The 20,445-nt window shown below is 41.1% G+C and overlaps 2 protein-coding genes across 2 annotated transcripts; one reads left to right on the top strand and one right to left on the bottom strand.

The window, feature by feature from the left end:
- The first annotated feature begins 239 nt into the window (after positions 1 to 239).
- itih5 (inter-alpha-trypsin inhibitor heavy chain 5) lies at positions 240 to 13,890 on the top strand. The gene is made up of 14 exons (XM_079653153.1): positions 240 to 502; positions 584 to 628; positions 1,246 to 1,409; positions 2,512 to 2,613; positions 4,429 to 4,688; positions 4,792 to 4,961; positions 5,240 to 5,356; positions 6,994 to 7,165; positions 7,425 to 7,734; positions 10,395 to 11,077; positions 11,263 to 11,316; positions 12,219 to 12,335; positions 12,540 to 12,917; positions 13,434 to 13,890. The coding sequence occupies exons 1-14, from the start codon at positions 392 to 394 to the stop codon at positions 13,691 to 13,693; spliced, it is 2,943 nt and encodes a 980-aa protein (XP_079509279.1). The 5' UTR covers positions 240 to 391; the 3' UTR covers positions 13,694 to 13,890.
- Positions 13,891 to 14,441: 551 nt separating this feature from the next.
- On the bottom strand, positions 14,442 to 20,312 carry tmem110l (transmembrane protein 110, like; the record flags this gene model as incomplete). Its single annotated transcript, XM_079655677.1, has 5 exons — positions 14,442 to 16,509; positions 18,243 to 18,368; positions 18,482 to 18,565; positions 19,103 to 19,215; positions 20,201 to 20,312. The coding sequence occupies 5 exons, from the start codon at positions 20,310 to 20,312 to the stop codon at positions 16,387 to 16,389; spliced, it is 558 nt and encodes a 185-aa protein (XP_079511803.1). The 3' UTR covers positions 14,442 to 16,386.
- Between the last annotated feature and the right edge of the window lie 133 nt (positions 20,313 to 20,445).

Below are 20,445 nucleotides of genomic sequence, written 5' to 3'. Positions count from 1 at the left end.
CTAATATCCAAGCTTTAGTCAGACTTGAGTCCTGCTATAAAGCTTATCCTTAAAAAAGAAATCAGAGATACAAAAAAAAGAGAATCGAGAAAATGAAGCACCAAGTTACCACTTTAGAGCTAAAACACCAAATAATAACTTCTGTTTTTTTTTTCATGGACTGTCTTTCAGGGTTGAACTCGTAAAGGCAAACACCCCAACAGTGCCTGAAGGCAGCAGTGGTCTGAAATTGTGCATCCCTCTCCTCCGGTGGGTGGGGGGGAGTGTTTCTCTGATCGGCCCCGGGCTGTCCCCTCTCTGTCCGGTCACTCTTCTCAGGACAGACGTAGACTCGGCGCTGGAAATAATGTCCCATTTATCTGTCTGAGTTTAACTGGAGAAGGACTGCACGATGCTGCTGCTCACTTTTCTGATCATTTGCTCCAGTCCGACAGTTCTGGGGCAACAGGAGGAATCCCTGTTTGAAGATGATGTCGACCTAGCAGACTTTGATTTAGACATTGTAAGACTTTTTAAAAAAGGACGAAGGTGTTATATTCTGCTGTTTGGATGTCCTTATCTCACATTTTTCTTGTACACACAGGCACCACGCAGGGTCCCACGGCAGGTGAAAACGATCTTAACCAAGGTAAGATCAAATGTATACGAAGATATTTCTATATTTTTCTTTCTTGATTGAATTTAATTTAATTTAGACACTAAAGATTTAAGTTTGGGATAGAGCCCAACTGTAAACAATACCGTAGTTGCAAAGAAAAGGCATTCAACATTTTTAGCAAAAATAAAATGTCCTTGAGTCTTGTGCTGGGCTATGATAATTTGGCACATCAACTAAATATTGATGCCATTAACCTGTCAATACTATAGAAGTATAGGAGTTTGAACTCCCAAAAAACATGACTAAATATAACTTGATATCTCTAATACTGACATAGAATGCATGAACATTTTTCAGTTTTTGGGAGGTTATTGTATCGCCCTAAAGTTGTGCGCATAGGGCGTGACGCGCAGGAGTACCGCCAAGCGCGCAGCTGTGCCAAAGTATCTGTAATGCAATTAGCTCATGGGAAAACATTCCTCTCCCTGTATTTGGTTATTGTTACTATGGAGGGCTTCAGGGTGTCTTAGGGAGAGACATCTTAGCTAATCAAAAATACATCTGAGGTTTTAATACGAACATAAAAGATGCGTAAAGTCTGCCAAATTAGCGTATTTGCTTCTGATGTGAGCGTTTTACCTATGCAGGAGACTAAGCCTCACATCCAAGAGCTCTCCATCAAGACCACCATCATCTCCCGCTACGCCTTCACCGCGGTGTACTGCGCCATGCTCAACCGACACTCCGCCGCCGCAGAGGGGGTTTTCAGCTTCCAGATCCCCGCCGGAGCATACGTCTCCAACTTCACCATGTAAGAGTCCTGTAGTATGAGCACCAACAATACCTCACAGAACACAAAATCATACTAACATGATCAATGCAATATTAAGACACAAAGTTGGATTTCACTGTAACCTGGACACATTGTAACTCTAAGGAAAATCTGCCTTATTTAAAAATCAAATAAACCCCATCAAAACATAAAACAATGGATATTAAAACATGTGTATTGGTGATTATGAAATATACTGAACCAACTGAGAGCATGGTCAATTTTTACTGGATTTTTTTATTCATAAACAGCTAAAAGCAACCCGTACTTCAGAATAAAGTGTCAAAAATGATCCCATAAGTAAGGGGGAGGGATAAATGGCCTAAAAATAAAAGAATTGGACTGTGCCTTATGGCATAGGGCACAGAAAATATGTACATTTTCCTTTCTGGCCCTATTATTATCGTTTCACACCTACGTTTTATCTTAGGGTCTTTAAAAAAGGGCCTGACCCCCAGGTTGAGAACCATTTTCTCTAATTGCAAAAACAAAGAGAAAAGGCAAGTTGATGAGACTTAAAAAAAACGAGTTGCTAACACAAGGAATCTCACCTCAATGTGTATTATAAGCAAATACAAAAGGCATGTAATACACTTTAGTAAACAAAAACAGAAGATAAAGACTGTATAAATTAAGTTTAACCAAGACAGTCAGCTAGATTTGGCAAGTTTAACTCAAAGCTTTTCCTAATATAAACAACCCATCCTTAAAAAAAGGGAGCAGATATCCATATATAAATTACCAAAACCTTCTTGAAAGCAATTAAAAATCTTATCAGCAGAAAATGTAGCACACAATTTTACAATTTAGAGCTATAACACCAAATAATAGCATCATCGGGTGAAGCTGGAAGGATTTACGATGTTTTGGTTTCTATGGAGACATTAGCAAGGAGACAACCAAAGGGTTAACCGTCGTTAACACACTCAGTCACCACAGTTCATTCACATGCACCCCCATAAACAGGTAACAAAAGGATTTCACCCACAAATTCTGTCTATTGTGTGAGAAAGCCAAGTCTAAACGGGATAATAGGTGGTCCGCAGCAATCTAATCCTCAACCTTTGACCCCCTGAACCAGGATCATCGGAGGGCGCGTCTACCAGAGCGAGGTCAGGCCCAAGCAGAAGAAGGTCAAGCAGGAGAACGGAAAAGCCCGGAACAAAGGGTCAGGTGAAGCAAGGTAAGAGAAACCTGTGTGTGTGTGTGTGTGTGTGTGTGTGTGTGTGTGTGTGTGTGTGTGTGTGTGTGTGTGTGTGTGTGTGTGTGTGTGTGTGTGTGTGTGTGTGTGTGTGTGTGTGTGTGTGTGTGTGTGTGTGTGTGTGTGTGTGTGTGTGTGTGTGTGTGTGTGTGTGTGTGTGTGTGTGTGTGTGTGTGTCCTCCTATGGTCTGGCATCTCCTCCTAATAACACAGCAGGCTCTCGCTCCCTCTAATGTTCCTATTTGGCAAACAAAGATTAATAATATTCCAACTAAACACACTTTAACCACAACTCGGCAGCCAATAAGAGTGTGTCCTGTGAGTGTGTGTATCAGTGGTGGTCAAGTAACTAAGTACTTTTACCTAGGAAGTGTACTTAATAACCAAATTTGACATACTTAAACTTTACTTGAGTATTTTTGTCTCCATTGCAATTCAGAAGGAAATATGGTTTTTTTAAAACTACATTTACTTTACTAGCTTTAGTTACTTTATAGATTCATATCTGTATACACACAACTTATGAAGAACTTTTGAAACATGATGTTTTGATATAGATTAAAGTAAACTAACCTAAAAACAATGAGCGAGAAGACAGAAAAATGATATTACCTGTAAATACTTTTCCTAATCATATCTTAGTATTTTTTCTTTAGTAAAGGATCTGACATATTTTTCCAGCACTAATGTGTGTGTGTGTGTGTGTGTGTGTGTGTGTGTATGTGTGTATGTGTGTATGTGTGTATGTGTGTGTGTGCGTGCGTGCGTGCGTGCGTGCGTGCGTGCGTGTTAAGATCATTTCTCCAGAGGCCAGGATTGTCGTATAAATCTGTGAACCAAAAGGTGACATATGGAAGAAATGACATCACGTTTCCAGCTGTCATATGAAAAAGGGACCTTTTATTGAATGAGATTTGGTGATTCAGTGACTCCGTTGTAAAGAAAGGGCAGAGGGAGGAAGGAGAGGATTGTGAGATTACACAAAGGCAGTATCAAATGTACGATATCACCTCCTCTTGGGTGCTCCTCCTCCTCTAGCCTAATGGTTACTCGTTTTTTCATTTACAGCTGTGGCTTTACTTTATTTAACCTCCATATTACAGTTGTGGACACTGATGTTGGGAGAGAGCAGCATCGTGGTACACTCATAATAGAAACAGTGGCTAATATAGACAGGTTAAGAAAAAGGAGTGCAATTAAAGAGTAATAAAATGTACTAATACACCAGCAGTAAACCCCAATGATTCTTGACTAAACAACCCAAAGACCACTCCTCAATGTTTACATTTAAAATATTACTAAGTCACTTTGTGTAGAATTAAAGTTTTTCCAACTGTGACCCTATGCGGTGTTAGCTTAAAAAAGGATAGACAGTATTCCACGACAATTAAAATGCAAATATTTAAACACACTTTGTGTTCATACCAAACTAAAAATGAATGCAAATGAATGGCTGATCAGCATATTCAAATACAAACTTGTAAACAATTATGTAAAAGTTCAAAAACTTGCAGAAATTGAAAATCAGAATCAGAATACTTTATTTATCCTACGGGAGATGTGGCTTGTTGACAGTGGCTTTAAGAGTTAAAACTAAAGTAAATAAAAAATAATATAAAATATTGACATAAAACGCATCAGAATAAAAGAAAGATATATAAAAAATAAAAATAAAAATATGCACATTGTACCACAAAATAAAACTTTTATATTATAATATAGTATTAATAAGATATTAATGCACAGTTTAAAGGGTACCTGACCATCACTCTGTCCCCTCCCCTCTCCACCCTACAGCCCAGAGCAGGAGTTGGAGGTGTTCAGGATGTCGGCCAGCATCCCGGGTCGGAACCGGGCCGTGTTCCTGCTGACGTACGAGGAGCTGCTGCAGCGGCGGCTCGGACACTACGAACACGTGACGAGCCTGCGACCGCTCCAGCTGGTCAGCCGCCTCAGCCTGGACGTCACCATCGTGGACCACTCCCCCATCACCCACCTCCAGGTGCTGCCGCTGCGCAACGGCAGGAGCACCAACACCGGATCTTCAAAAACACAAGGTTACACACATCATATTTGATTTGATCATATATTTAACGTAGTTTTACTTTTTCAATCTTTGCTTTGATTCTTTTTCTAAAACTTCCTGTCTTTGTGCCTCAGTGAAGAAGGACCCTCCCGTCACCTCTGTGATCAAACAGGAGAAAAACGTCTGCAAGATCACCTTCGGCCCGAACATCGTCCAACAGGCCAAGATCACCACCAACGGCTTGCTGGGAGACTTTGTGATCCGCTACGATGTGCAGAGAGAGATGGGGATAGGAGACATTCAGGTAGACTCTGCGTTTTTAGACACAAAGAGAAGCGAACATTTTGATGATGAGAAGCAGATTGAAAAAGCATTAGTTTCCATATTTTTGCACACTAAATTCCTGTCCAACGTTACACACACTCCTCCACCCACCCGTTAGTGATTCAGTTCTCTGGTTTCTTGCCACTGCCGTCACTCCGCTGCCAAACACTTTGCTGTGTCTGCACTTCTTTTTTAAATCACACCCAACTGATGCAACTCACTGCCTGTTGCATGTCTGTAAACCTCTTTCTTTCCTAGGTTTTAAACGGCCACTTCGTCCACTACTTCGCCCCCAAAGACCTGCCGGCGGTGCCCAAGAATGTGGTGTTTGTGATCGACACCAGTGCCTCCATGGTGGGGACGAAGATCAGACAGGTAAAGCAGCATATTCAGAAAGGTTATCTAGACATCTGTTTGGAAGTTAAAGCTGCTGGAATGTGTTAAAAAGTGTTGTTTGTCTTAAGTGATCTGTGTAGGGTTTCCACTCTTAACCAGGAGAACGCTTTGGGATTTTACTCTTGTAAGATCTTGTGTTTTCGCCAGTTCTCGGAAATGTACTAAAAACTCCCAATATGTTTGATATATCATAGATTTTTAAAGGTTTTAGGTTTTTCTTACCTTTAAGGCCGTCATACAAAACAGATACAAAGTTTTATCGCCTATGTTTCTATTTTAAAGTTAATTTATAGAACCAATTGCATTTTGGGAATCTGTTGCATCCACACTGAAGGCTGAAACATTTGGTGTATTTTCAAATTAAAGTTTTTCTAACCCTATTGTAGAAAAACATTTTCAGCTTACTTTTCCAGAATGATGAAGTTATTCCTTCCAATGCACAGCGAGTGACTCTGTCTTTAAGCAGAATTTCAAAGGCTGTATCAGATCAGAAACCCTACACCCCACCTCCACCCTCCCACACTGGAATATCAATATCAGACCTTTTTCCTCCATCTGCAATAGCTCGATAATCCCCTCGGCGAGACTAACAGCTGATCTCTGCAGCTGCCATGAGCGCAGAAACAGAGCAGAGGAGAGAAAAAACAGATTTTCAGTGAGAAAGACAAAAGTGGAAACATACAGCACAAGGCCGTGTTGTGAGGGAGGAAGGTCAGTGTCTATGGGGTAATGGAACTTTTTAGACAACAGCACCCTCGACCCCTTGATCCAATCCCCCACCCTTCGCCAACCCCCAGCGAGCCACAGGAACAGAACAACAAGTGTGTTTGAGGTGGCTCCACAATAGAGGGTTTCAGTGTGGGTCAATCTGTGGTTCTGACCCCTGCTGTATACAGCCCTTGTAGACATTGTAAACTCCCCCAGCGCCAAATTATATATCACCCACGCTCAATGCAGCAAAGATGCTGACATTCTAAAGTTCCATAACAAAAAAGTAGGAAGAAGTCTGTATACTTTTCATGTCTTTTTTTATTTAAAAAGACACATTTAAAGTATGATATCTTAAGTTTCAAGGGTCAACATTTATAGTTTAAGCTATAAATGGAAACAGTATAGTACTAGAAGGGCACTCAGGAAAGCTGGGCATCCGCATAGGTAGTTTTCCAAAGTGAAAAGTAACGGTGCACCACAAGATACGGATCGACTCCAATAAATGGATTGGGTTCTTTCTTGGACCGATACTACACTGTTCATACCTTATGCAGAACAGAAAACAAATCACTCGTTGGGGCAGTTCATGATGATTTAAAAAAGGTATAACGCTGAATCATCAGCAAACAATCAAAAGCCTACGGTGCGGGAGGAGAAAATCGTGATGTTTCCGATCAATTGTGTCTGCATGAATGCAAGGATTACGGTCTGTCTAATGGCCAGACAAAGGCAAATACAACTGCAATGAACAGATAAAACAGTTGCATGACCAAAGACAAGGGACAAAGAATTACAATCTTAGACCTAAACTCGAATGTCATTCAACATATAGTTTAAGGAGAACCCTAGTCTTCTTCTGTAGGTTGGATTGACACAAGGTTCAATTATTTATCTTTCTTTTTCAGACTAAAGATGCTCTGTTCACCATTCTGAGGGATCTGCGACCTGGCGATCACTTTAACTTCATCAGCTTCTCCAACAAGATCAAAGTGTGGCAGCCGAATCGCCTCGTACCGGTGACGCCGCTGAACATCAGAGATGCCAAGAAGTTTATTTACATGATGGTGCCCACTGGAGGTCATTATTTTCTTTATGGTTTTTCCTTCTTCTCCACAGTCCCTATACTTTTGATAGCGGTGTAAACAGATGACATTTAAATATCTAGACAGAAAATGATTATCTGCATGGAATGACACAAGGGGTTTAAAGTGGAAAACCACCTGTTTAAGGGGTTTGTGACCTCCAGGGCTGGCCATTAAATCTTCAAGTTCAACTTGTTGACTGTACTTCCAATCCTTAAATAGGATTTTCCCTGACATCTCCTCACTCACTGCAGGCACAAATATCGATGGTGGCATCCAAACTGGTTCCGATCTGCTTCGTGAGTACCTCTCAAGCCCTGACGCCGGCCCGAACAGCGTCTCCCTCATCATATTCATGACGGATGGACGGCCAACGGTAGGAGAGATCAAGCCCACAGCGATCTTGGGAAACACTCGCTCAGCTGTGCAGGATAAGTTCTGCATCTTCACCATCGGGATGGGGAATGACGTGGATTATCGCCTGCTGGACCGCATGGCTCTGGAAAACTGTGGGATGATGAGACGCATCCCCGAGGACGCCGACGCCAGCGCTATGCTCAAAGGGTAAAAGGGTCCTCTTTATATCAGTCCAGTCTATTGAAGCAACATTTCTTCCATTAAACGCCATCTTGTGATATTTCCAAACATATATATTTTGTCTAGATACAGTTGCAAGAAAAAGTATGTGAACCCTTTGGAACTACCTGGATTTCTGCATAAATTGGTCATAAAATGTGTTCTGATCTTCATCTAAGTCACAACAATAGACAAACACAGTCTGCTTAAGCTAAAACCACACAAACAATTATATGTTTTTATGTTTTTATTGAACACACCATGTAAACATTCACAGTGCAGGGTGGAAAAAGTATGTGAACCCTTGGATTTAATAACTGGTTGACCCTCCTTTGGCAGCAATAACCTCAACCAAACATTTCCTATAGTTGCATATCAGACCTGCACAATGGTCAGGAGGAATTTTGGACCATTCCTCTTTTCAAAACTGTTTCAGTTCAGCAATATTCTTGGGATGTCTGGTGTGAATCGCTCTCTTGAGGTCATGCCACAGCATCTCAATTGGGTTGAGGTCAGGCCTCTGACTGGGCCACTCCAGAAGGCCTATTTTCTTCTGTTGAAGCCATTCTGTTGTTGATTTACTTCTGTGCTTTGGGTCGTTGTCCTGTTGCATCACCCATCTTCTGTTGAGCTTTAATTGGTGGACAGATGGCCTTAAGTTCTCCAGCAAAATGTCTTGATAAACTTGAGAATTCATTTTTCCGTCGATGATGGCAATCTGTCCAGGCCCTGAGGCAGCAAAGCAGCCCCAAACCATGATGCTCCCTCCACCATACTTCACAGTTGGGATGAGGTTTTGATGTTGGTGTGCTCTGCCTTTTTTTCTCCACACATAGCGTTGTGTGTTCCTTCCAAACAACTCAACTTTGGTTTCATCTGTCCACAGAATATATGCCAGTAGTGCTGTGGAACATCCAGTTGCTCTTTTGCAAACTTCAAACGTGCAACAATGTTTTTTCTGGACAGCAGTGGCTTCCTCCATTTTATGACCACTTTATGCATAATTCCAGGTAATTCCAAAGGGTTCACATACTTTTTCTTGCAACTGTATATAGGATAGGAATTCATAATTTCCCATATGCCAACATGGATCTGTTAAAATGGCGACCAATTTGGCAATTCCCGATCATCCCACCCGTAAATAACATAAACTCAAAATAGTAAAGACATGTTCTGAAAGTTGTCTTGGTTTGATCCCTTGAGGGGCTTTCTTTTCTGTATCCACCTTCGCTGCTTACTGTAACGCGTTTGCATTGAAATTGCCAAAACTTCCTGATGATCAAACAGGACTTTGGAATGAATCACCTACTAGACATTAGGTGTTTTGAACAAACATCGAAATGATGATATCAATGACTTTAACCTCAAATAATTCATTATTGTCAAATTGACCCTTAAATGTGTAGAATCTGCGTCTTATTAGCCAATTAGCTCCCCTTAATCCCTCCCCCTCTCCCTCTGACACGTCCCTCCATCTGTCATCAAGTTATGAGTGAACGACCGCAAATGTGACGGTGCTGACAACAGTCCTCTTTAATCAACTTCAAAATAGGAAAGCCACAGACTACAACAGTCAGTCTCTTTCTCTCTCAATTTTCTTCCCTATCCTTTACACACAACCCTCTTCCGCACTCGGACACACAAGGTGTTTGTTCAGCAGAGCAGGAATGTGTGTGTGTTGTGAAACCTGCATCTGAGTGTGTGTGTGGGGTTAACAGATAGACTCCTCAGATAATAGCCCTCGTCCTGCTTGAACAAACATGCTGTTTAAAAGGTGAGGAGGTTTACTGCGGCGTGACTACAAGGATAGGACAGGGGAATTGCACACACATACACACATCCACAACCTTTGCTTTATACATACACTCTTTAATGAATGTGTGCACAAACTCTGAAGTGAGATGGAAGCAGCCTTGAGAGGTTAGACAAGCAGGTTTATGGCCGGAAGATGGTTTGTTTGAATACTAGACATTTGATGAAACGTGGTATAATAGGCTTCTATTTTTGTTGCAAAAACTACCGCTGATGTGCCCTTGAGCAAAGCACTTAACGTGACTAAAACAACAGAAACAGAATAGACCAGGTGGATGCCAGGTTTCGGATACTGTGTGCATATGTGAAACAATAAGTATAAGAAATAAGGCTGACAACATTTCTGAGCGAAATTGATATCAGAACAGCCCCGCAGAAAAGTATCTATTGTTATGTTTCTACAGAATAATAGAAAGGAGAAAATAACTACGATGCATGAAATCAACTTTTAAGGAAATTAACGGTCTAAGCCTCTGTGGCAAACTTTTACAACCTTTAAATTAGCATTAATTTGGCTAAATTGGTGCTTGAGAGTTACACAGTAACATTAGCATAGCATTGTACTCAGGTGAAGGGGCAAAGGAGCATACGAGTGACTTTGGGAGGTACTGACAAAGAATGAGAGCCAGCTTAAAAGAATTTCAGGCTACAACAAAGGAATGACCTCTTATGTCTTTTTTTAACACTTTTCCTTGACATTGATGAAAAGAGTCATCAGATCAAGGAAAGGAAAAGACAACTTTTGTGCTAAACGAACCCACACATACACTAGGCTACTTAATTATGCAATAACAGATCTTAAAAACATTATTCTACCTCTCCTCGTTCCTCTACAGGTTCTACGATGAGATAGGAACTCCTCTACTGTCCGACATCAGGATCAACTACACCGAGGACTCGGTCCAGTACGTCACTCAACATCTGTTCACCAACTACTTCAACGGCTCTGAGATTGTCGTCGCCGGCAAGCTTACCAACGACAGCGTGGAATCGCTCCACGTCCAGGTTACAGCCAGCAACAATGACAAGAACATCATCCTGGAAACCGACATACCTCTGCGGAACCGGCAGATCGAGACTGAGAAACATGTGAATGCAGCCAGAGTAGCAATGGCGTCTGGCCCTAAAACACCAGCGTCGGGGGTCACACATGGATTAGGAATTGCTTTGGGTTCGATAGCGGAAGACTTTGTGGAGCGCGTCTGGGGTTTCCTGAGCGTTAAGGATGGGCTACGGTCACGTCTACGCAGCCAAACTAGCAAAGAAAGAGAAGACCACATCAAGCAGGCAACCAATCTTTCTCTGACCTACAACTTCCTCACCCCCCTCACCAACATGGTGGTGGAGAAGCCAGAGGTCCTCGCTGATGGCACCATGGCCCCGACGCCAACCAGACCCCCGTCATCTGGTGACGCTGTCTCAACTGTCAATGAGCTGCCAAGTGACGCAGAGGATGAAGAGCCACAGAGAGACGACAAAAAGCCAAGCAGTCAGAATCTATCTCTAGGCAACAAGATAGGTAAGGTCGTTCTTCAAGTTCTGGTAGTAAGAGGTATCCAAAAACTGTCTAAAGTGGGATTCAAACTGAAATTGTTTTGGGAATGAAATCCTCACGGTGGATCTGATAAGTTGGTCATTTGCAGAGAGGAAGCCTCAAACAATGGCTGCCATCTCAATCATTGCAATGGTAATTTTTCATTGCAGGTAAAGTTGAGAGAAGACCAGACAAGAAATCCATCACCGTCTCCAAAACATCAGGTGACTCCTCATTCCCTCTCTCATGTGAACAGTTTTACATCTGATGCCCTCTGAACCCTAGTATATACCATAAGCACATATGCAGTGGTTAAAAGACTCCAAAAGGAGACTTGAAAGAGAGAAGAGGGGGAATATACAGTAGACTCTCTCTCTAAACTCTGTGTGTGGGCGGCCTGTAATTTGGATGTTAGTCAGACAGTCTAAAAGATGCCTCTGAACATGACCTGAATAGAGGAACACACAGGGTCTAATTGAAATACCAACACCAGCACTACCTGGCACTTTAAACATGCAAGTGCGTGTCCAGCAACGCACACACTGCGGTCGAATGGGACGGACTTAAGACATGAGAAGTGGATGCTGTTTGTGCATGTGTTACAGCAAAGAGAGGGAGCCCATCAGAGGCAGTAAGTGAGGGCTAATGACCCCCTCATTACTGTGGCTCTCTATTCATCTTCACTGGTTCTCACAAGCCTAAGGAGAATCCAGCAAGAATATATAAACTATCCTTTGAAAACCAATATGAACTGCGAAGAAACATTACCAAATTAAAGAGCTGCTTGTGAGACATTGACTTTCATTTATTAGGTAGAGGTTTTACAGAATTGTCAAAAGATTAGAGTGATGAGTCTTATTAGTCAAAAGAAAGCCTAAAGGTGTCAAATATTGTATCAATTATATACTTTATGGTAAGTGTAATAACTTGCAACATCCATCTTCCTGTATACTCTTACATGAAACTGCCTTGTTTCACATAACATACTGTAACGAGTATAATCTAAAAAAATCCCTTCACGCAATACACCTTAAGTCGGCTTGTTATAATTCTGATCCTTTTTGCGGTTTTAGAATGCACTTTAATATTTCTTTCTCTCTCTCTCTTAACCTTTAAACGTCCTCAGCTGATGGTGACCCCCATTTTGTGGTGGAGTTCCTGATGAGTAAACTGACGGTTTGCTTCAACATCAACGGAGAGCCGGGACACATCCTGCGTCTGGTGTCCGACCACAAGAACTCTGGTAAGACGTCCACAGATTAAACCATTGTTTCACATTAAAAATATAATTATGTTTGCATTGGGTGCGGACTGCCAATGTGGAAGAAGTACTGAGGAACTAAATATTAAACACAAAAATGAAAATACTTACCTGCAGTACTTAAGTAAATGTATTTTGTTACATTCCACCACTGGTTGGGTGTTAATTTCGGTTATTTGTCTACAGGTGTGACAGTGAACGGTAAGCTAATCGGTGCCCCAGCTCCACCCGGCAGCCACAAGAAGCAGCGCACGTATTTCAGCACTATCACCATCGTGGTGGATCTACCGAAACGCGCTTATATCGAGGTGACCCCTAAGAAGGTCATCCTGGACGGGCGGGACCGGATGGTGCTGCCCTGCCACTCCACGGTGTCCGTGGACAGCGGCGTTCTGTCAGTGTCCATCGTGGGAAAGTCTAACGTGACGGTGACGGTCGGAGGAAACGTCATGTTCGTGATTCTGCTGCATCAGTACAAGAATCCAGCCTCATACCAGAGGGACCATCTAGGGTTTTACATCGGAAACAGCAAGGGGCTGTCGCATCAGTGCCACGGCCTGCTGGGTAGGAGACAATGAGCTTTAGTTATTGTTTTGACTGAGCGTTTGGTAGGACAGATATGATCCATCATTTAACAATAAAAACATAAAAGCAAACTTGTAGGGTATATCAGACAATATTATAGCGTCAGTAAAGTGCCACAGGATCCAGTAATATAAATATGATTACGAAAAAGGTTATGAGTTCTGTTGAGTAGTGTTCAATTGGGGTGGACTTGTATTAGTTTTTGCTGAAAGAAATATTTATTTAGTAGGTAAAGCCAAGACATGGTAGGTAGACCACCATGAACGTACATTTGACGGTTCATCCAATGAAACCATGGAGTTTTTCTTGAATCCACCTTTATTGCCAGAGATGGATTTCAGTTAAAAATGCTGAATTGAATGTTACATTGCAGAACTGTATTTTCCTACAAGCAAATTGACACCAAATCCAGAGGTAACTGGCAGGCCTTCAAAGACTCATGACTCATCAGTCAAACTGTGAGACTTGAACCTTTTGATTCATTTCTTCTTTCAGGTCAGTTCCTGTATGAGGAAGTGGGCCTGGCAGAGCTTCCTGCGGAGGCAGACAGTGAACCGTCGCCCGTCCTGAAAGTGAAGGAGCGCTCTGTGCCGGTGGTGAAGAAAAACCGGAAGATCTTCAGCGGCACTCAGACCGTGGACTGCTGGTTCGCTCGCAACAATGCAGCCAAGCTGATAGACGGACAGTACGAGGACTATTTGATGTCACACATGTTCGACACGGGGGACTGGCCACATGGGACCAACACAGCATAAACTGTAGCATACATCTTTTTACTCTGTATCCAGATCACATCTCAGCAAATATTTCCAAACTTCACATTTCAGTTTTCTGTCTCACTTTTGAATATATTTTTGTACTATTTCTAAGGAAAATGTAATGTTTTATATTGTATTATGTGTATTATTTTGTGTGTAATATTGTTATTGTAAATAAAAAACAACTAAACCCACATGCAATGATTCTACTTTGGTGTAAAATGGTGCCCACATTAACGGGAATTAAATTGTAAATATAGAATAAAAACAATTAATGATATAAAAAAATGTATGGAAAAGCTTAAAATAAATCTAAATACAAGACTTTTTTTAAGTGTGCATTATTCCCGGAATGTAAAGCTGAAAAGCTGTGCAATTAAAAAAAACAAAAAACATCTATTTTGCACCCATCTGGGAATGCATGTTTTTCTCACACCCCAAATATGTATGTTGGCATTCCCTAAACGTGGCGACATCGAGGTAAGGATCACACCTGGTTACCACGGGGACTGGTAACAACCCCCTTGTCCCAGCGCCAATGACTAGATGCACGGCTAACACACATAACACGTAAACACACAAACACACACAGCTCCATGGAGCTCCCTATCATCAGCTGCAGGTCACAGGGCCGATGGCCCCGCCCACACAGGTGTGCTGTGGCCAGGTACATGCTCAGGATGTTTGTCATCACGTTGCCCCCCCCCCCCGTTGCACCCGCAGGAATTCAACACCAGACACCAGCTCATGTGTCAATCATCTTTATTCACAGAGCAGATTAAAGAGATTCATTCAGCACTTTCTGTTATTGACAGGGCGTGCCTTTTCATACACATGTTCATCATTTGGTTTATTACAAAACATACACAAGGTACAATGGAATACAAAATAAAACATTCAGCCAAAGTATGTCATACCTTTTGGCTTTTAAGACGTAAATGTGTTCAGGAGAATTATCTTTCCACCTTTTAAAATACTACCATTTCCGATATTCACAAAAAAACGTCCAATGTTGTTACCACATGTCAAACCACAATTTACTGTAAAATACATACAAAATATAAACAGAATAAATCTAATAAATGTGCAATCATTTGCAAAAGTTTAATACACAGCTACAGTATGATCCCACTGAGAGCATTACAAGTATTAGGGCAATTCTTAATGCAAAAGAAATCTGAGATTTTAAGAATAAAGTCTGAATACTTTGAAATGAGTTGGAAATGTTATAGGTTTGATTTAAAAATAAAATTCTAACATACATTTAAAAAAAAAAGAAGGATTTAAAAAAATAAATATGCTTATTTGCATTCTTGCCAAAGACTGTCACCATCTATATGGCATATCTGATAGTTAGAAATGAGGTGACAGTCAGAAGTTTGTTAGCTTAGCATAAAGATTGTAAACCGTGGAAAACCGCTAGCCTGCTTCTTTACAAACGTAGCAAGTTCAGAAAGCCAAGATATAGTCCCCAATGTATCTCTTTCCCCTATGTACCTCTTTGTGAAGGTGTACAGATAAACAAGATGGAGTGAATGAATATGCATTTAGTTATCTTTGGACAGAGCCAGGCTAGCTGTTTCCACCTGATTCCAGTTTGTATGTTAAGCTAAGCTAATCAGCTGTAGCTTCGTATTTTGATTACAGACATGAGAGTAATAATCATCATCTCTTAAGGAGACTCAAGCACACATTCAGGGAACTGACGCTGAAATATAACATTATTCTAGAAAGATCCAGAATGATTTCCCCTAATGAATCATGACATTTGTCTCGTGCAGTTATGACTTTATAATCCCAATGTTTCCTTTTTATTCTTTAAAACATTTCTAGCTTTTTGGCAAAATGTTCCTACATTATTCAAAAGAAATAGGGGGTTTCTTCCCAGATATGAACATAAATGCAGCACATAGTGTGAGCTGGTCCTTTAAACCTTTTAAAGATGATTACATTTCCTTCGACATATATAAAAAATGTTTAAAAGCAACCTGTTGGATAAGGCTAGGTTTTTCCATAAAACCACTGCTTTCAACATGTTCGGTCGTTCATGATTGCAGCACCCAAACACAAAACCACATAGGCTTCATCGTTAAAACTATTAACCATCTTTTTTTAAACTAAAAGTAAACAGCCAGAGGGAGAGCGCGCCGGAATGACTATAATCACGCCTTAATTAAAAGGTGGATTAAAGTGATTATATTTGACAGAGTAAATGTTATATATGAATACTTTGCTCACCTCTTTGGAATATGATACACGATAAATTATTCTCTTTAGGGCAACATCAATCCCAAAAGTCCCCAGCGTGGAGATAGATTTATTTCAGTCTTTGTCATTACCCCCCGCACATTTATCCCCGCGGCGCTGCCCTCCTTAATAATCTCTCTCCACACACGCTCAGTTGTGGTTACTCAGATGTTCTCTTGCAGCAAACAGAGGCAGCAAGGTGAGAGGATGAAGAGCTTCCAAAGAATGCTATAAGATGTACATGCATACACTGAGTAAAGCTCAGAGCAGAGGAAGGCAGCTGAGGCTTCCCATTCACAGGTTATACGACCTTTAATTGTGCCTTCTCTTACATGGAAGCTGATATTTAGAGCTTTGAGGAGTTAAGGAAGCCAGGGTTGTTTTGGGTTTGCTCATATTTAGGCTCTTAAGAGTGTGTTGTGTGTGGATAGCATCACCTGGGGTTACACCACCACCCAGCTGGGCCTCAGCGGTCCTCCAGAATACTGCACGTGAGGAAGTGGTCCGCTATCGTCCTCCTCCCCCTCCGAAGCCTCGTCTGTGTCCGTCTCCACGCTCAGCAGCACCTGAGGGGGGAAAGAAGATGTGTTCAGATCTCTTACTTCCATTACTTTGTAAACTGCTGCTGGATTCAGAGTGGATTGATTCGTTGATTTGTATTGCATACTAGCCAATAATCTGAATCTGTAAAGTAACTAAAGCTGTCAGATAGGTGCAGTGAAGTAAAAAGTACAATATCAGCATCTAAAAGGTAGTGGAGTAGAGGTATAAAGTAACTAGGGTTACAAATACTCAGGTAGAGAGAACAAGTACATCAAAAAGGTACTTAGTGAATGAAAGGGTCTTGTAAGTTAAATACTGCCAGAAATGCTGGGAGTTTAGACCCTGCCTATAAACTTATAAAAAAGTTAAAATGTTCTACAGAGGCGATGGTGGCATCTGCTTTTTGACATGTATCTATTGAAATAAGCGTCAACATTTCACAAAATGTGGACTAGACCACAGACAGGCATTGGATACAATACAGCAAAGGTTTCATCAATACCTTGGTCCATCTTTGTATCAGTTAAACAGAGGAAGATATATTGGATTTATTTGCAGCCTATAAGAAGCCATGCTGCTGCAGCAGCAGGGATTCAAATCCCAAAGGATAGAAATTCCACAACTATATAACGTTTACGGCATCATAAACCTCCATATGTTGTTTTATGTTCGGGTTTGACATGTGGGAAAGATCTTATATAGACTGAGTTGCAGAGCAGTACCAATTCAGATAATCGGATAAAGAGAAAACGGGATGCAATAATCCAGATCTTCACAATTGGTACTTTTTTTTTTTCTTTCTCAATGTTATAAAAAACACATTTTATGCAGTTTTCTTATTTTTACAATCATTAGTTGAAGCCCTAAAGCAACACAATATGATGCCATCATGCACTTATGGACTGTATTTAAGTCACTTTATGATTGCTAATGAATAAATCAATGCAGGGGGGATAAGCGTGTGTAGCGATTGACTTTCTTCCTTGCAACAAGCTTCACACCCAGCAACAATAACAACAACAACAGCATTGTGACTTTATCTTCGCCCACCATCCCCACTGAGACCTCTTCTGAGAGAAAGCCCCTCTATGTGTCCTCCTCTTCTACTTCACCCCGCTTTCCATAGCATCAGCGCATGGAAACAAGTCCTAAAGGTCACTTTTATTCCCGGGATGAAGGCTGGATTTATAGCTGACTGGCAGAGGATAAGGGAGAAGGAAAGAGAAGGGGGAGGGGGAGGGGGGGTAAACGCGAGGGTCATGCTCCCAAACTTTAATTTGTCCTGACGTCTGTCAGTTACATCTGAGGGGCGAGATAAATGGCTTCTGTGTGGAGGAGGAGGAGGCTGCTGAAGTGAGTCCCTGAACACAACACCAGGCCTGTCACTGTTTCACAGCTAAACCAGCGCTCAAACCAAAACAGGAGCAGATTGAAAAGTCTGAACAGGTGCGATGCAACAGTAATATTCCAGTTAGATTACAGCGGTTTCCAGGTACTTTTGTAGAATTTCATCATTCTCTATCTCTTTCCCTTTGTTTGTATTCGCTGTAATCTATGCAAACAAATAAAAAAGGCAAAAATATTCCTTTGATTTACTTAAGTAGAGTGGTGCAGGAATGAGTCCTAAAACCCGGGAATGGATTAGCGTTTTAAATGGGTCAACAGTATACATGTTTTCATTCTTACAAGGGAATGTAACCTCGAAGGTGAACACGTGTGTGTGCGTGAGGGTGTGTATTATGTGTTTTATTCGTACCCGTGACTCCTCGCTGTTGGCCCAGGGCAGCATGTCACCCTTCTTCACTTCACAGGAGTCGTCCAGGCTCTTCATCGTTTTGTACTTCCTCATCATCAGGCTGTCCACCACCCAGAACATGATGGACTGAAGGGGGGGGGGGGGGGGGGGGGGTGTAATGTAACGTGATATAATTATTACAAACATTGACATATAATACAAGGCAATATGGCAACTAGATAATGAAATTGAACACTCACGTTAACTATGAATGGCACAATGAGCATGACCAGCACCAGCTCCAGCTGAGGGCTAGCAATGTAGCCTAGCAACACCTCCTGCAGCTGGAGGAGAAGAGAGGAGAGATTAACACTGACATCAGGTGATTCAAAGGTGCTGAGGGAGGAGAAGCTCACAATTAACTAACTTTTGGTTTCAATAAAGAGCCTTTGGATACCATAATCTAACAGTGGTTATAAAACATAACACACCTTATATTGTTCAATCTATTTCGCTTCAAGTCATGGGGCCATGATGAATAACACGCCTTTTATTCCTTACAAGGTAATCTGTTGCTGTGACAAAGATTAGTTTGAATAGACAAATATGAACCCCATTGTCACAAACACAAACCATCTTACAAATACATAACATATGTTTGCATTAGAATACAAAATGTCCACTGGTTTCTTAAAAGTTACAATAAAGAAAAGAGACCCCGTTATTCAGTTGAACTTAAGTGAAATTCTACACATATTCTCCCATTTCGTCCTTTGTTTTTGTCAGAAAGTCTATGGGATTTTCCCTCCTGCCACCAGTATGTAATGTCACTGGTTGGCCTATTTCCCATAGCACCTGAAAGCAGCATGAGTTGCTCTTACTTTGGACCATCCTGGGACGAGCAGCACGAGGCTGATCACCCCTTTCTCCAGCACCATGATGAGCAGGTAGATGCCGCACTGACCGAGCCACGCTGCCGCCTGGGGGGGGTCCCCTGCAGGAGAGGGGGGGGGGAAACATCAGATAAACCTCATATATATATACACACACTTATTAACATATTTCAAGGGAATTCTGCCAACATCACTACCACTTTATTTAGTGAAATTATACATTCTAATTGTACGTTTGTATTCCTTATTTATATTATTTATTTTACTTTAATTTTAGTAACTTTATTGAATACACAGCTACAAATATTTATTATATAATATCATATTATTGACTGTGGCCAACCAGAATTATTACATTAAATTGTATTTATTTTCATTAAAAAGGAACATTATTCCTATATATAATATTATTTTATTTGGACAAATTATTATTTTCATATTTTTCATATTATTATTTTATTAATATCTCAACTCATAGTATTTTGATTACATTTTTGCATGACATATTCAGTATAAAAATCAAGGCAGATTTTCTACTTAAAGCCGACTTGCAAAATAATCTGTAACATTAAACATAATTCCACTAAAGCGCTTCACTTCAAACGACTATTCTCAAGATAAATAATGCATTTTGACGCTCTATTTAATATAATTTTAGAGAACTAACAATGATGTATTTACTCCGGCGCAGGAGCTTCAGTTATCCAACTATCTAAACTCTTGCTTGTAAAATGATACTAACTGTTTTGCATCTTGAATAGGATAAAAACCGGAAGCTTTCCAAAGGTAAAACAGGTGTCTCAGCACAGCAGACACAAAAGAAGACAAGTCTGTCATTAAGACAGGAAGGAGGGAGGAGAAAGACACAAGGACAGAGAGGAAAAAGAGGGGAAAGAAAGAAACCAGTACTCAAATATAAACTGGACCCTGGTAATAAGAGAAGCGTCTTAATCACAGACCTAATCAACCTCGCAAGTTGTTTTTGTGAAGTTTTCCGTCTCAGAAGGAAGGAATGCAAAGTCAAAAACAACAGTAGAGTGAGCTAGTGTAATAATTGGCGTGGAGTTAATCCCCCTCTGAAGACACTGGGGATGTTTTCCGGTCCAGAGGCAGCAGCTGGAGACTGGCACTCCTCCCTTACTGCCCGCTGTGGGTCTCCAGCACCCTCCAGTGGCGAAAACTGTAACTCCTCTTGCATTATGGACTTTAAAAGGTCACCTATCATGCTATTTTTAGGCAATGGCATAGGTCTCAGATATATACAAAAATATAAAAAACATGTCTATGAAGTGTTTTGGTCAAAAAAACAAACAGATCACTCATTCTAGCCG

This window comes from Notothenia rossii, assembly GCF_949606895.1.
Source record: "Notothenia rossii genome assembly, chromosome: 10".
Lineage (NCBI taxonomy): Eukaryota > Metazoa > Chordata > Actinopteri > Perciformes > Nototheniidae > Notothenia > Notothenia rossii.
This window is presented reverse-complemented; position numbering and strand designations above follow the sequence as displayed.